Source organism: Dipodomys ordii, unplaced genomic scaffold (genome assembly GCF_000151885.1).
Source record: "Dipodomys ordii isolate 6190 unplaced genomic scaffold, Dord_2.0 Scaffold116, whole genome shotgun sequence".
NCBI lineage: Eukaryota > Metazoa > Chordata > Mammalia > Rodentia > Heteromyidae > Dipodomys > Dipodomys ordii.
In genome coordinates this window covers 1,602,151-1,617,752 of record NW_012267332.1, presented here as the reverse complement: position 1 = coordinate 1,617,752, position 15,602 = coordinate 1,602,151, and the positions used below count along the sequence as shown (strand labels likewise).

At 40.2% G+C, this 15,602-nt stretch overlaps 1 protein-coding gene across 1 annotated transcript in view; it reads right to left on the bottom strand.

The window, feature by feature from the left end:
• Positions 1 to 9,999: 9,999 nt before the first annotated feature.
• LOC105995203 (fibronectin type III domain containing protein 3C1-like) overlaps positions 10,000 to 15,602 on the bottom strand; it is a 71,912-nt gene continuing 66,309 nt past the window's right edge. The window contains exons 22-26 of the mRNA XM_013028900.1: positions 14,235 to 14,509; positions 13,734 to 13,946; positions 12,434 to 12,600; positions 10,623 to 10,744; positions 10,000 to 10,308 (exon numbers count right to left, since the gene is read on the bottom strand). Of these exons, the coding sequence (XP_012884354.1) occupies positions 10,000 to 10,308; positions 10,623 to 10,744; positions 12,434 to 12,600; positions 13,734 to 13,946; positions 14,235 to 14,509 (1,086 nt within the window). The remainder of the gene's footprint in view (positions 10,309 to 10,622; positions 10,745 to 12,433; positions 12,601 to 13,733; positions 13,947 to 14,234; positions 14,510 to 15,602) is intronic.

The following is a 15,602-nucleotide window of genomic DNA, read 5'->3' as shown; positions in this document are numbered from 1 at the left end:
TTCATGGCTCACAGGCAGGCTGTGTGCATGAGTCCCCTCCCCCACTTCTCAGAGCCGTCTGGGACTATGGTCTCACTTATTCGTAGGCACTGCTCTTCTTGGGCTCCTAGTCCCAATAAAGTTTCATCTAGTGCTTTGTTGCCTGTTTGTGGTCTTTATCTTAGAGCAGGCTGAACTGCCAGCAGACAACTCAGTTGGGTGCTGATGGTTCACACCTGTAATCCTAGTTACTGAGGAGGCTGAGGTATGAGGATTGCAGTTCAAAGCCAGCCTGGACAGGAAAGTTCATGGGTCTTATATCCAATAAATCAGCAAAAGCCAGAAGTGAAGCCGTGGCTCAAGTGGTAGTGTACCAGCCTTGAGTGAATGAAAAAGCTAAGGGACAGAGCCTAAGCCCTGAGTTCAAGCCCAGGCGCACGTGCGCGCACACACACACACACACACACACACACACACACATATGCAGATAGCTCCTGGGGCTACCAGCCCAAGGCACACTTAGCAACATTCTAGAAAGGTGACTGAAGAGTTCAAGTGTGGCTGGGAGCACAGAACGCAGGAAGCTGAGTCTAGAGATGAGAGGCTTCAAGATAGTTAAGATTGTGAAATTGCTTCAAGGCCCAGACTGCTGGAAGTCTTCCAGAAAACCACCAAGCTACCATCCATCCAGTAATCCTGTTTTCTATTTTTCCTTCTTTTTCTGTCTGTCTATCTGTGTCTCTGTCTCTCTGTGCATCTCTCTTTTGTATCTGTCTCTCCTCTCTGTCACTCTCTGTCTCTATCTCTCTTTCTCTCACCTGGTCCAATAGTGGGACTTAAACTCAGGCATACCACACTTTTACTTAGCTTTTTGCTCAAGGCTGGTGCTCTGCCACTTGAGACACACCTCTACTTGTAAGAGTCAATGAACTTTCTTGCTTAGTTTGGTTTTGGACCATGATCCTCAGTTCTCAGTCTTTAGATTTACAAGCGTGAGCCACGAGCATTCGAATATGTTTTCCTGATAATGGTAGCCAGAAGCCTGTTCAGATGAGGGGAATACAGGTTATTTGGGAGAAGTTCCAGGCAGGATAACTCAGTTTTTCTTCATGTGAACTTTGTGAATGGCAGCTTCTCAGTGAAAATAAAGCCATTAAAAAGTGGTTTCTAGCTGGGTGCAGGTGGCTCACGCCTGTAATCCTAGCTACTCAGGAGACTGAGATCTAAGGATCATTCTTCAAAGCCAGCCGGGGCAGGAAAGTCTGAGAGACTCTTCATAAACCACTAGAAAACCGGAAGTGGCACTGTGGCTCAAGTGGTAGAGCGCACCCAAGCCCAGAGTTCAAGCCTCACTACCAACAACAAAAAAAAAGTGGTTTCTAAATTTGTATCTGACCTTTGAAGAAGTCACACATAACACTACCTTTATTCTGGAATCCCAGAAAGTCTAAATCCATGACTAATACTGATGATAATGCATATAATTCATTAGCTAGGGTTATTGTCATGGACAGATAGTCTTTGATGTTCTCTTGGATACAAGAGAAGTTTTGTACTATAAATATTTCACTTGTTCATCTGGGCACTGATAGCACATCTCTGTAATCCTAGCTCCTCAAGAGGCTAAGATCTGAGGATAGCAGTTCAGAGCTAACCCAGGCAGGAAAGTCAGTAAGACTCTTATTTCAATTAAGCATCAACAAAGCCAAAAGTGGAGCTATGGCTCAAGTGGTAGCTAGCCTTGAGCAAAAAAGCTCGGGGATGGCATTGTAGGCCCTGAATTCAAGACCCCAGACAGGCATGTTTCTCTCTCTCTCTCTCTCTCCTCCCTCCCTCTCTCTCCCTCACATACACATGCACACACACTCTTTCTCTCTTTTTTTCTCTTTCCCCGCTTCTCTCTTTCTCCTTTTACCTATATAGGACAAGTAAAACAAAGCAGAAAGGAAAATAAATGACTAATGTGGCCCAGCTGAATTTGGCAACATGATTTTGTTGCTTGGGGTTTGTAATTTAAGCCTTTGATTTTGAGATCTGTCACAAGAACCAATAATTGAATAATCACTACATACAGTGATGATTGTGTGTGTGTGTGTGTGTGCACGCGTGTGTGTGCTTCATGTGTGCCAGTACTGTGGCTTGCACTCATGGCCTGGGCACTGTCCCTTAGCTTTTCTGCTCAAGGTTGTCACTATACTGCTTGAGCCATACCTCCACTTATGGCTTTTTGGTGCTAATTGCAGATAAGAGTCATGAACTTTCCTGCCCAGATTGGCTTCGAACCTTGATCCTCAGATCATAGTTTCCTAAGTAGCTGGGTGTGAACCATCAGCACCTGGCTGGAATATGCTCTTTGATCTCTATCATCATCTGACCACAGACATCTGGAAAAATGAATGGAAAGTTGCTAAATTGTGCCCAGAAGATCAAGGTGGACATCAAGAGGTTACTGGACTCTTGTGTAATGGACATCTCCATTCTATTTCTATATTCTTTTATCTTCTGTTGCTTAAATAGCATAATGTTCACGTTCTCATTTTTCCTTCCTTCCTTCCTTCCATCACTGATTTAGAGAGAGCCAACCCCCATCTCCCAAATAAAGCCATTTTACTTTGAAAAAGTTAAGAATAACTCATTTCACATTCATATATTATCTCAGAAATAACAAAAAATCAAAAGAATCTCTTGTCAGACTATGTTTATCGCAGCATTATTTACCATAACTAAGATGGGGAACCAACCCAGATGCCCCTCAGTAGATGAATGGATCAAGAAAATGTGATACACACACACACACACACACACACACACATACACACAATGGAATTCTATGCCGCCATCAGAAAGAATGACATTGCCCCATTTGTTAGGAAATGGAAAGACTTAGAAAAAATTTTATTAAGTGAAGTAAGCCTGGCCCAAAGAAACACAGGTTCCATGGTTTCCCTTATCTGCAATAACTAGTATATGTCTAGGACAAGCAGAAAAGGTCAAAAGCTATGTAATATGACCATATAAGATGATGCTAAGTGAAGTAAACCCCAAGATAGTGACATAAGCGGTTTTATCTTTCTTGTTGTTTTTAATATACTTATAATGTACCATGTGATTTTTTTGTTTCTTTTGTATGTTCTTCCCCCATGGTTCAACCCCTGTTTTCACTGTATTTGATTCTGGTGCTCTGAATTTTTTTATTTTTTATTTTAAAATATATAATTTTATTGTTATTATTAAGATGTTGTACAGAGAGGTTACTATTTCTTTTTCTTTTCTTTTTTTTTTTGGGTCCGGTCGTGGGGCCTGAACTCTGGGCCTGGGCGCTGTCCTTCAGCTCTTCAGCTGAAGTCTAGCACTCTACCACTTGAGCCACAGTGCCACTTCTGGTTTTTTTCTTTTTGCTTATGTGGTGCTGAGGAATCGAACCCAGGGCCTCAGGCATGCAAGGCAAAGTGCTCTACCACTGAGCCACCTTCCCAGCCCTGGTGCTCTGAATTTTGTATATACATTTTTCTAATTTGGGGAGGGGAAGGGAAATAACAAAATGCTGAAATAAGGATACAGGTTGACCCATTGTAACAATGAGATGTATAAGACTGTGTTGAAAACGAACTTTACAACTTCTTGAGGTGGGGAGGGAGAAGTTGGGGAGGTGGAGAGGGAAGGGATGGTAGGGGGAAAAACAAAGGAGGAGGTAACAACGCTCGATAGGAAATATACTCATTACTTTATTCATGTAACTGTAACCCCTCTGTACAGTATTTTTACAATAAAAATATATACAAAATAATCTCTTGTCAGTGTTTCTAGGATAACCAGAAGTGGGAGAGGAGAAAGATGGATGCTTAGGATTAATGTCCAGATTTTTTCATATATATTTGCATTGTATTTTAAAATTATCCACCCTCCATCTTTTCCCTTTCCCCTTCTCATTCTCCTACATAGTCCTGTTGGATTTGTGTGTGTGTGTGTGTGTGTGTGTGTGTGTGTGTGTGTGTGTGAGAGAGAGAGAGAGAGAGAGAGAGAGAGAGAGAGAGAGAGAGAGATTGAGAGAAAGATGTGGGGCTTGAACTCAGGGCACTGTCCCTGATCTCTTTCACTCAAGGTAGTGCTCTACCACTTTGAGCCACAGATCTACTTCCAGTTTTCTGGTTAATTGGAGGAGATAAGAGTTTCATGGACTTTCCTGCCTGGGCTGGCTCTGAACCACAATCCTCAGATCTCAGCCTTCTGAGTAGCTAGGATTATAGATGTAAGCCACCAGTGCCTAGCTTCTGGAAACTTTTTCTTTAAGGCTAAGCGTTCCCCCTGAAGATAGAGATAGATATCTTTTAATAGGCTTAGGTAATATTGCTGGGAAATATCACATCTTGCAAAATTAAAAATTTTATATTAATTATATGCAATGTAAGTAAATATTTTTTTTGCCAGTCCCAGGGCTTGAACTTAGGGTCTGGGCACTGTCTCTGAGCTTCTTTTGCTCAAGTCTAGCACTCTACCACTTGAGCCACAGCACCACGTCTGGCTTTTTTCTGCTTAAGTGATACTGAGGAATCAAACCCAGGGCTTCATGTATGCTAGGCAAGCACTCTACCACTAAGCCACATTCCCAGCCCCTAAATATTTTTCCTGAAAAATAAAAAATATAAGCCTGTACAATGCTTGATAAGAAATGTATTCATTATCTTGTCCATGTAATTGTAACCCCTCTGTACAGTATTTTCACAATAAAAAAATTCTCAAAAAAAAGAGGGGCTGGGAAGGTGGCTCAGTGGTAGAGCACTTGCCTTGCATGCCTGAGGCCCTGGGTTCGATTCCTCTGCACCACATAAACAAAAAGAAAAAATCCGGAAGTGGCGCTGTGGCTCAAGTGGTAGAGCGCTAGCCTTGAGCTGAAGAGCTGAGGGACAGTGCCCAGGCCCAGAGTTCAGGCCCTATGACAGGACCCCCCCCCCAAAAAAAAAGAAAGAAAGAAATGTACTCGTTATCTTGTCCATGTAACTGTAACTCCTCTGTACGGTATTCTCACAATAAAAATAAATAAATAGAAAATTAAAAAAAATATAAGCCTAGTGGCAGTGGCTCATGCCTATAAAATCTAGTTAGTAAGGAGACTGAAATCTGAAGATCATGGTTTAAACCCAGCCCAGGCAGTAAAGTTTTTGAAACTCTTAATCTGTAAGCAGCAAAACCCTGGAAGTGGAGCTGTGGTTCAAATGGTAGAGTCCTAACCTTGATTGAAAAAGCTCAAGTGCACATGCACACACACAAATACAGGCAAGCCAAAACCACTTAAATTGTTACAAAAATTATGAAATGGCTATTCCTCCAAATAATTTCCGAGAGAATATATGTATTTCTTAACAATTTGATGCATACTATGCAGATTATACATCACGTTTTTATTTTTCTTCTTTAGAAGCAAAATTGTCCAGAATTATATTAATCATAATTTTTGGCTTATGGCCAACGCTATACATGACCTTATTAATTAAATTTTGGACTTAAAAAAATAACACCACGGCCATCTAATTCCTTGAAAATCACCCTCTTCTCCCTCCTCCTAAAGCAATCTTCCTGACATTGTTAATGATTTCTTTACTATCTTTTGTTATTTTAACTACATATATGTCTAAAAAGTACATTTTATCTCAATTGTTAGCTGCTTAAAAAGCAATGCCATAAATATCTAGTATATGTATGAGTCAAGCGGAAAAGGTCAGATAATGTGATGTCAGGAAAATGAACCCTTAGATATGTATTTTAATGTTTTTTTCTTAGATTATCTCTTTGTTGCTTTGTATGTCCCTCCCCCACAGTATAACCCCTGCTTTCACTATATTTGATGTCAGTATAACTTGTGGAGGAGATGGGGAAAAACCAGTTGTTTAAGGATACAGGTGGACCTGTTGCAACAATGAGAAGTACAAGTTGTCATGTCCAAAACGAGCTTTACAAGGTCGGTGCGGGGGGGGGGGGGAAGGGGGGAAGGAGGAAGGATTGGGATTGGGGGGGGGGGGGGGGCTGGGAAGGGATGTGAAGGGCAAACCAAAGGAGGAGGCTGCAATGCTTGGTAAGAAATGTACGCATTATCCTGCCCATGTAATTGTAACCCCTCTGTACAGTATGTTCACAAATAAAATAAAATTAAATTAAAAAAAAGCAATGCCATATGTCTAAGTTATCTCTGTCATGACATATTAGTAAAAAGTCTTATTTTAATTGCTGCGCAATATTTCACTGTTGGAATATACCCGAATTTACTTGTCTACACTCCACCTGGTAGGCATTTGTAATGTTTCCAGATTTTTACTATTTTAAATAGTGCAATTGTGAACCCTTTTGTGTGTCTCCTGTGTACATGTGTAGGAGGTATTCCAGGCATATATCCAAAAGTAGAATTGTGGGCTCATAGGTTAAACACACATAAATATGTGTACATATACATACATACATATGTGCATACACCCATATATATATATATATATGTATATACCTTAAGATGGTATATGTGTAAGATATATAAGTAATATATAATAGATCTTGTGGTGTATATCCTTAAATGTTTATTGGATTTATGGGTTTCTTTTGAGTGAAATGCTTGTTCATTATTTAGGCTAATTTTTTTCTGTTCATTCTTTTAAAAATTATTATTATTTGGGGCTGGGAAGGTGGCTCAGTGGTAGGGTGCTTGCCTTGCATGCATGAAACCCTGAGTTTGATTCTTCAGCACCACATAAGCATAAAAAGCTGTAAGTGGCACTGTGGCTCAAGTGGTAGAGCACTAGCCTTGAGCTGAAGAGCTGAGGGATAGCACCCAGGCCCAGAATTCAGGCCCCAGGACTTGCAAAAAAATTATTATTTTAATTAATTTTTGTGCCAGTACTGGGGCTTGAACTCAGGGCTCCACTCTCTTGCTTGGCTATTTTTTTTTGTTTTTTGTTTTGGTCTGGTCGTGGGGCCCGAACTCTGGGCCTGGGCGCTGTCCCTCAGCTCTTCAGCTCAAGGCTAGCGCTCTACCACTTGAGCCACAGTGCCCCTTCTGGCTTTTTTCATTTTGCTTATGTGGTGCTGAGGAATCGAACCCAGGGCCTCATGCTTGCAAGGCAAGCGCTCTACCACTGAGCCACCTTCCCAGCCCATTGCTTGGCTATTTTGTTCAAGGCTGGCACTTTATCATTTGTGCCATATATCTACTTCTTTTATTTTTAATTTTTTTCACTTCATTATTTGTGTTAATCCTGGAACTTGAACTCAGGGCACAGGTACTGTCCCTGTGCTCTTTTTGCTCAAAGATGGAGCTCTGTCATTTGAGGCATGCCTCCACTTCTGGCTTTTTGGTGCTTAATTGGAGATGAGAGGCTCTTGGATTATATACACTCAGTGCCCAGTCCCTGAGTTCAAGCCCCAGTACCAGAACCAAAACAAAGAAAAGAAAAAAATCTTGAATTTATTCTTCCTATAAAATTTTAATGATGCTGTCCTAGGACCAATATCATCTGAAAGCCCTTTTCTTTCTAAACAAACCCAACTGTTACTTTTTTGAGACCTGAGTTATCAGTTGCTACAGTCAATTTCTAGAGACTTTGTTGGTTCAGTGAGGTCATAATTTTTGCTTGTTGGTGTCCAAGTTCCTGTTCATTGAAGTAGGAGGTAATTTTTTCAGTGTTCATAATCTGATTTCGTGCATGTCTCTTCAGAAATTCTAAGAACTCTGCTTATTTTCTCGGAATCTGTGGACATTCCTGATATTTCACCAACAGAGGGCACTCTGAGTCTAGATTTTTTTTTTTTAACTTTTTTTAAAAAGTGAAGCTTTCGGGGTGTGTGTATATGTGTGTGTGTGTGCACGTTTCATTTGATGTTGGTATAATGTGTGGAGAGGAAGGGCAAAAACAAATCGTTTAAATAGGGATACAGGTGGACCCATTGCAACAATGAGATGTACAAGTCGTTATGTCGCAAACGAACTTTACGACTTTGGCGGTGGGAAGGGGGGTGGGAGGGTGAGAGTTGGGAAGGGATGGGACTGGGGAAACAAAGGAGGAGGCAACAATGCTTGATAAGAAATGTACTCAATACTTTGCCCATGTAATTGTAACCCCTCTGTACGGTATTTTCACAATAAAAAAAAACTCTCTAAAGTAATAGCTGCCATTCTTTCCTTTATGAAGACTCTGTTTGAGCCAAGATTTGTCCCAAATCTGCAGAATGAACTGAGGATGTGTCTTCCTCGCAAGCCATTTGGAGCTCTTACTGATCTTGATGCTTTGTCTCATAGCCACAGGCTCAGTCATTGCTGAATTCTGCCTGGCTCTGAGTATCTCATGCAGGAATCAGCCCCAGGTGCCTGTGCTGTAACTTGACCTCTCCTTTTTCTTCCCTCAAGTAGACAGTTATTGTTTCCATTCTTGTTGCTGATTCAGGGGGAGGAATGGAATTGGGAAATCCTATGGCCAAGGACGCTGCAAGACTTGATCACACCTTGAATGAACTTATCAAGATCAGTGTACTACATGTGTAATGCCAAGGCTCACACTATCACAGACTACTTGCTGCTGACATGGATTTGTGGCCCAATGGTCACTGTAGTATGACTTGTGATGCCCATTAGTAAGTTCAATTGGACAGACCCATAGGTGTCAACTTGGTGCTAATATATGTACAGAGGCCTTATCCAGGCATTGGCCTGGGGAACAGGGACCATTAAGATCTGCTCACGATTAGGTTTTCCCAGTTTGGCATTGAGTTCTAAGACACACACACACACACACACACACACACACACACACACACACACACACACACACATTCTCACGTTTCTGTGTGTGTGTGTATGTGTGTGCATGAATGTGAGTTCCTGTAGTAGGACTTGAACTCAGGGCCTTGTGTTTTTTCTTGGCTTTTTCACTCAAGGCTGGGGCTTTACTACTTGAGCTACACATCCATTTCTGGCTTTTTGATGGTTAATTGGAGATAGGAGTTTCAGGGACTTTCCTTCCTGGGCTTTCTTGGAAACTTAATCCTTGGATCTCAGCTTCCTAAGTAGGATTTCAGATATTCAACATTATCTTCTCTCCCCTTCCCACCCTTAGCTTCCATATGAGAAAGAACCTGTGGCTGTGGCTGTGTGTGTGTTTGTGTGTGTGTGTGTGTGTGTGTGTGTGTTTGCCAGTCCTGGGGCTTGAACTCAGGGCCTGGGCACTGTCCCTGAGCTTCTTTTGCTCAAGGCTAGCACTCTACCACTTGAGCCACAGTGCCACTTCCGGCTTTTTTCTTTTTGCTTATGTGGTGCTGAGGAATCGAACCCAGGGCCTTGAGCATGCAAGGCAAGCGCTCTACCACTGAGCCACCTTCCCAGCCCCGCACCCTGCTTTTTGAGAAAAGAATTTTTATATGTCTTGTAAACACTAGTCATTACATATGTGATAATTCTGATTCCAGGGGTAACCAACAAAGAAAGCATTTTAGTTTAAAATTATAGCAAATGACTGCCCACCCCTTATTTCTATTTTCTCTATTTCCTATTACACTGAAATTCTAAAATTAAAAATTCCCCACCATCAAAGTAATAATTACAACACAGAGCAATGGCTGTATACACTATTTAGAAAAAATTACAGTGCAGGATATTGGTTTGTATTTTTATTATCTCATATAAGTGTAAGTAGACATGTCTAATAGATTTTTCCATTTTGTTTTTTAAAATAAAAATGTTCAAAATATCGTTGTCTTCTCAGAATTCTTGAGGTTTGGAATTGAAAAAATCAGGAAATAGTGTCCATGAGAAGTGTGGTAGAGTGTTCTTTTTCTAACTTCATGAAATGTAAAAGATACCTATTTCCTCAAAAAATTCTCTTCTGTCACATGAATTTTTCAAATATTAAATGTTTGGTAAAAAAATTTAGAGTTTCGGCCAAATTAATGTTTCTTTTAAGTAATTGCTGAGGTTTTTCAAACAATTTGTCCATTGAATATAATTTTTTGATCTTTCTATAATGGACAGAATGTAGAGAAATAAATTTAGCTTATCAAGAACTTTTGAATGGAAGCTGCAGACAAAAGGGCCAAAGCAGCAAATACTATCACAAGGATAAAAATAAATGATTCATCACTTAGCTCTATCCGGAGCCTATCATCTCTGCGGTCATTCCCTCTTCCTCCTTTACTGTTTCTATGTGTTAAGAAAACAGAGGTAGGGCTGAATGGTCCCCAGAGCTCTTGTTTGCCAGCAGAAGTTTTATATTGACGCCCGGCACAGACTTTGAACCGATAATTTGTATTTGTGATGAAATTTGAATAACTGAATGAAGTATTTGGTCCTTTGTATAGCTAAAAGGGAAAAAAAGAGAGTTAGATGCTGAGTATATTTTATTTTTTATTTTTGTTATTATTATTACTGTTATAATTTGGCTGGTCCTGGAGCTTGAACTCAGGGCCTGTGTGCTGTTCCCTGAACCTTTTTGTGAGCCATAGCACCACTTCTTGCTTTTCTGAGTAATTTAATGGAGTCTCATGGGGGCTTTTCTAACATGGATAGCTTCAAACCACAATCCTCAGATCTCAGCCTGGTGTGAGTAGTTAGGACTATAGGTGTGAGCCACCAGTGCCAATTAGAAAAAATTAAAGACTAAGGAAGAATATACCTGTTCAGTTCCTTTATCGGTAATAACTTGAAGGTTGTAAACAATAGGGTCTCCATTGATTGGCTCCAAAGACCCCCATTTTATCTCACAAGCATTGAATTTTAGTCGATGTATTCTCGGAGCTAGAAAAAGAGAATGTCACTTTAGAAGATGCCATTTTTCCTCAATATTTTTTTGTGCCTGTCCTGGGGCTTGAACTCAGGGTCTGGCAATGTCCCTGAGCTTTTGTGCTTAAGGTTAACACTCTACCATTTGAGCCACAACTTCACTTCTGGCTTTTTTGTGGTTAATTGGTGATCAGAGTCTCATGGACTGTCCTTCTTGGGCTGGCTTCAAAACATGATCCTCAGATTGCAGTCTCCTGAATAGCTAGGATTACAGGTGTTGAGCCACTGGTGCTCAAATGTATTTTATGTTACTGTTCAAAATAAGGAGAGTAAACTCAGAGCTTCAGAAATAAACTTCCTATATATATATATATATATATATATATATGTTTAGCTTTAACTATGATAAATTGTCTACAAATTGATTTATATGATAAATCTTTTGAAAAATAAAATGAGAGGGCTGGGAAGGTGGCTCAGTGGTAGAGCGCTTGCCTTGCATGCCTTGAGGTCCTGGGTTTGATTCCCCAGCACCACATAAGCAAAAAGAAAAAAAGCCGGAGGTGGCACTGTGGCTCAAGTGGTAGAGTGCTAGCCTTGAGCTGAAGAGCTGAGGGACAGCGCCCAGGCCCAGAGTTCAGGCCCCACGACTGGACCCCCCCCCAAAAAAAAAGAAAAATAAAATGAGACAGATAGCAGGGCATATATAACTATTAGAAAGTACAAGAAGCACTTTTAGGGGAATCAGTAGTCTGCAATTCTGATTGTGGCTGTAGCAACTGACTTAGAAGGTCCTGTCACTAAGTTAATTGCCATCTAGAAATCTCAATTTTTTTAGCCAGTCGTGGAGCTTAAACTCAGGGCTTAGACAAGATCCCTGAGCTTCTTTTGCTCAGGGGTATTACTCAACCACTTGAACCACTGCACCACTTCTGGCTTTTTCTGTTTATGTGGTACTGAGGAATCGAACCCAGGGCTTCATGTATGCCAGGCAAGCACTCTACCACTAAGCCACATTCCTAGCCCCTAGAAGTCTTCATTTCTTACTATTAAAATGGTATTGATGGTAGAGTGGTTGGCTGAATTGGGTGATTTCCAAGATATTTAAAAATATTGATTATAAGAGTCTCAAAAGATCTTAAGTTGAAATTTGAATCTATAATTCTTACCTCTTTTGGTATTACATTATTTATTGTTTTTGTAGTTCTAGGGTTTAACTCAGGGCTTAGCATTTGTTAGGCCAGTACTCTCCTATTTGAGCTAGAGCCCCAATCCTTTAGTTCATGTTTTGTTTCTGAGATAATGGTCTCACTAGCCTGAGCTGGCCTTGAGCCTCTGCCTCCTGAGTAGCTGATATAACAGGAATATACTACCACAAACTATTTTTTGTGTCTGTTGGTTCTGGGGTTTGAGCTCAGGGCCTAGAAGCTGTCCCTGAGCTTTCTTTGCTCAAGGCTAATGCTCTACCACTGAGCTATATCCCCAATTTTGGCTTTTTTTTGTTGTTGGAGTCTCACTAACTTTCTTGCCTGGTGTAGCTTTGAACTGTGATCCTCAGATCTCAACATCCTAAGTAGCTAGGATTACAGATATGAGCTATTAGTGCCTGGCTCCCAACTTATTTTTAAAATTCTCCTGCTTTTTTTTTTTGTATGAGCTACTGGGACTCAAAGTAATACCAATATTATGGCTCACACTACTCACCTTGAAGTGCAGCTGGTGGGGTTTTTTTGGTAGTAAAAACATAGATATCAGATTCTGGTCCTTCACCAGCTTCATTACATGCCTGGATTTTAAATGAATATTCAGTACATTCAGTTAGTCTCTGTACTCGGTGAGTCTGACAAGGCCCATGGTAAATGACAGAAAATCTAGGGGAGGGAATAGAGATGAGGAAAACAATATTACCAATCAAAAATGATATATGTACAAATAGCATTTTTTTTGTTTTTGTTTTGCCAGTCCTGGGCACTGTCTCTGAGCTTCTTTTGCTCAAGACTAGCACTCTACCACTTGAGCCACAGTGCCACTTCAGGCTTTTTCTGTTTATGTGGTACTGGGGAATCAAACCCAGGGCTTTATGCATGCTAAGCAAGCACTCTACCACTAAACCACATCCCCAGCCTATACAAATAGCATTTTATATAACTAACTAAAAGCTTATTTTAAAACTTCACTAAAATCACTTTAGCTGACTAAAGAAGTCAACTTAAAGCCAGAAAGGTAAGAGACAAAACCAAAAATAGCCAGGGGATAGATAATATAATGGTAAGGTTCTGGTTCACCCACCATAACCTCTATTTTCTGATGAACTGTGCTAGATAAAAAAGTGCATTGGAAGAGACAATAAACAGTTACAGCTATACTATGCTATTGTCTTTGGGTTGCTTTCACGTGTAATTAATTCATTGAAACTACTTTGGAGTATAGGATTAAGACGTAAAATCTTGGCTGGGTGAAGGTGGCTCACACTGGTAATCCTAGATATGCAGGAGGACAAGATCTGAGGATTGTGGTTCAAAGCCAGTCCAGGAAGGAAAGTTCATGAGACTTTTACCTCCAATTAACCACCCAAAAACTAAAAAAATAAACAAGCAAAAACAAACAAGAGCTGGGAAGGTGGCTCAGTGGTAGAGTGCTTGCCTTGCATGCATGAGGCCTGGGTTCGATTCCTCAGCACCACATAAGCAGAAAAAGCTGGAAGTAGTTCTGTGGCTCTAGTGGTAGAGTGCTAGCCTTGAGCTCAAAAACTGAGGGACAGTGCCCAGGCCGAGTTCAGGCCCCACGATGGACAAAAACAAAACAAAACAAACAAAAACCAGATGTGGAGTTGTGACTCAAGTGGTAGAGTGCTAGCCTTGAGCAAAAAAACTATGAGACAGTGACCAGGCCCTGATTTTGAAGCCCCATCATGGTCAATAAAAATGAAAAAAACCAACAAAAAAAGATATAAAATCTTAAATCATTTTATTATAATACATGCTAAAAAGTAAAAATAGTTTACCTGTCAGATCGATCTTTCATGAACAAATTATAGCTTATAAGGCTGGAAAGTATTCTTCTGTTTGAATTGTTGCCCCATTTAAGTTTGAGGCTCTGGTGCCCCAAAATTGCACATTCGAGGGGTGGAGGGTTAAGTAGAAGCGGTTTGGTCTTGCTTCTTATTGGCTGACTAAAAGGGCTGAGTCCATAATGATTGATAGCTTGAATTCGAATTCTAGTGGCAAAAAGAAAAATTAAAATACATTATTCTACATATAAATTAAATCCCTAGTAACTTTATAGAGCACCTTATCTATCATATTATACTAAATATTACAGATAAATTTTTGAAAGAAAAGTCTGTTCCCCATTGCTATTGACAAATATTGATAGGAAAAAGGTTCTTAGCAATTCCACACTTTCCTATCCAGTAAACTCCTTTAAAAAGGAATACTATGTAGATTAAATAAAATATATGACTATATAGCTCAAATTTCTCAAAAGTAAAATTTAAGGGACTTACTTATACATGGTGTCTGGTTGTAGATTTTTCAGAATATACTCTGTTACAGTGTCAATAGTCATAATTCTCCTATCTCCATATTCAATATTGTACCCAGTTACTGGAGAACCATTACATATTGGTTCCTCCCACTTAATAGCAAGGCAAGATGATGCTAAGTTTTCAGGAACTTTTTCTGGAACTTCTTGTAAATTTTGTACTATTGAGGGTACAGTTGCTGGTGTGGTTATAGTAGCAGTTTCTCCAAACTGTCCCACTCCAATGACATTTACAGCCTAGAAAACATATACTTTGTTAGAGATTATTACTTTGTTTGAGCACACAGCCAGGCAGTTTCATAATAAAACAAAATTTCATCAAGTCAAACTCTTAATAGTATGGTTTTAAGTGGCTGAAATTAAGAAAAATTTCAGGTTGTATCTATAGGAAGAAGATAAGTGAACATAAAGAGTATGAAAATGGATAGCTGAAACAAAAGCAAAGCAAAGCAAATCAAAACAACAGTGAAGTATCTTGTTTCATTCAAACAGATTTTTTCCTATAATACGGAAGGACGAAATAATCCCAGTAATGAAGTAAAATATACTACCTGTCCAGACAAGCCTGGAGCTCCAACACAGCCATACGTAAAAGGAAAGATTCATGCACACAAAGTGAAAATTGGGTGGCGTAAGTGATATTCTATTATTTAAATGCTTTGCTACCTCCATATTAATATTAACTACTGACAAAAAATGTTTCTCAGATTTCCCTAAGATTTAGAGAATATTCTTTTAGTCAAGTGTCAGTGGCTTATACCTGTAACCCTAGCTCCTCAGGAGGCTGAGATATGAGGATCAAGGTTTGAAACCAGCCTGGGCAGGAAAGTTTATGAGACTCTTATTAACCAGCAAAAAGCTAAAAGTGGAGCTGGGGCTCAAATGGTAGAGCACTAGCCTCAGGCTAAAAATCTCAGGAACAATATCCAAACCCTGAGTTCAAGCCCTAGGACTAGCAGACACACACACACACACACACACACACACACACACACACACACACAGACACACACAGGAAATATTCTCTTAATAGCAAGTAGGGTGTGGTTCAAGTGAAAGAGTGCTAACCTTCAGTAAAAAAGCCAAGCTACACCCAGTGCTGGTAGCTCACACCTGTAATCCTAGCAACTCAAGAGGCTGAGATCTAAGGATCATGGTTTGAAGTCAGACTGGGCAAAAAGTCTGTGAGACTCTTATTTCCAATAAACTACTCAGAAAAAGCCAGAAGTGACGCTGTAGCTGAAGTGGTAGAGCACTAGCCCTGAGCACAAACAGGCTCAGGCACAGTGCCCAGGCCCTTAGTTCAAGCCCCAGGACCAGAAAATAAAAC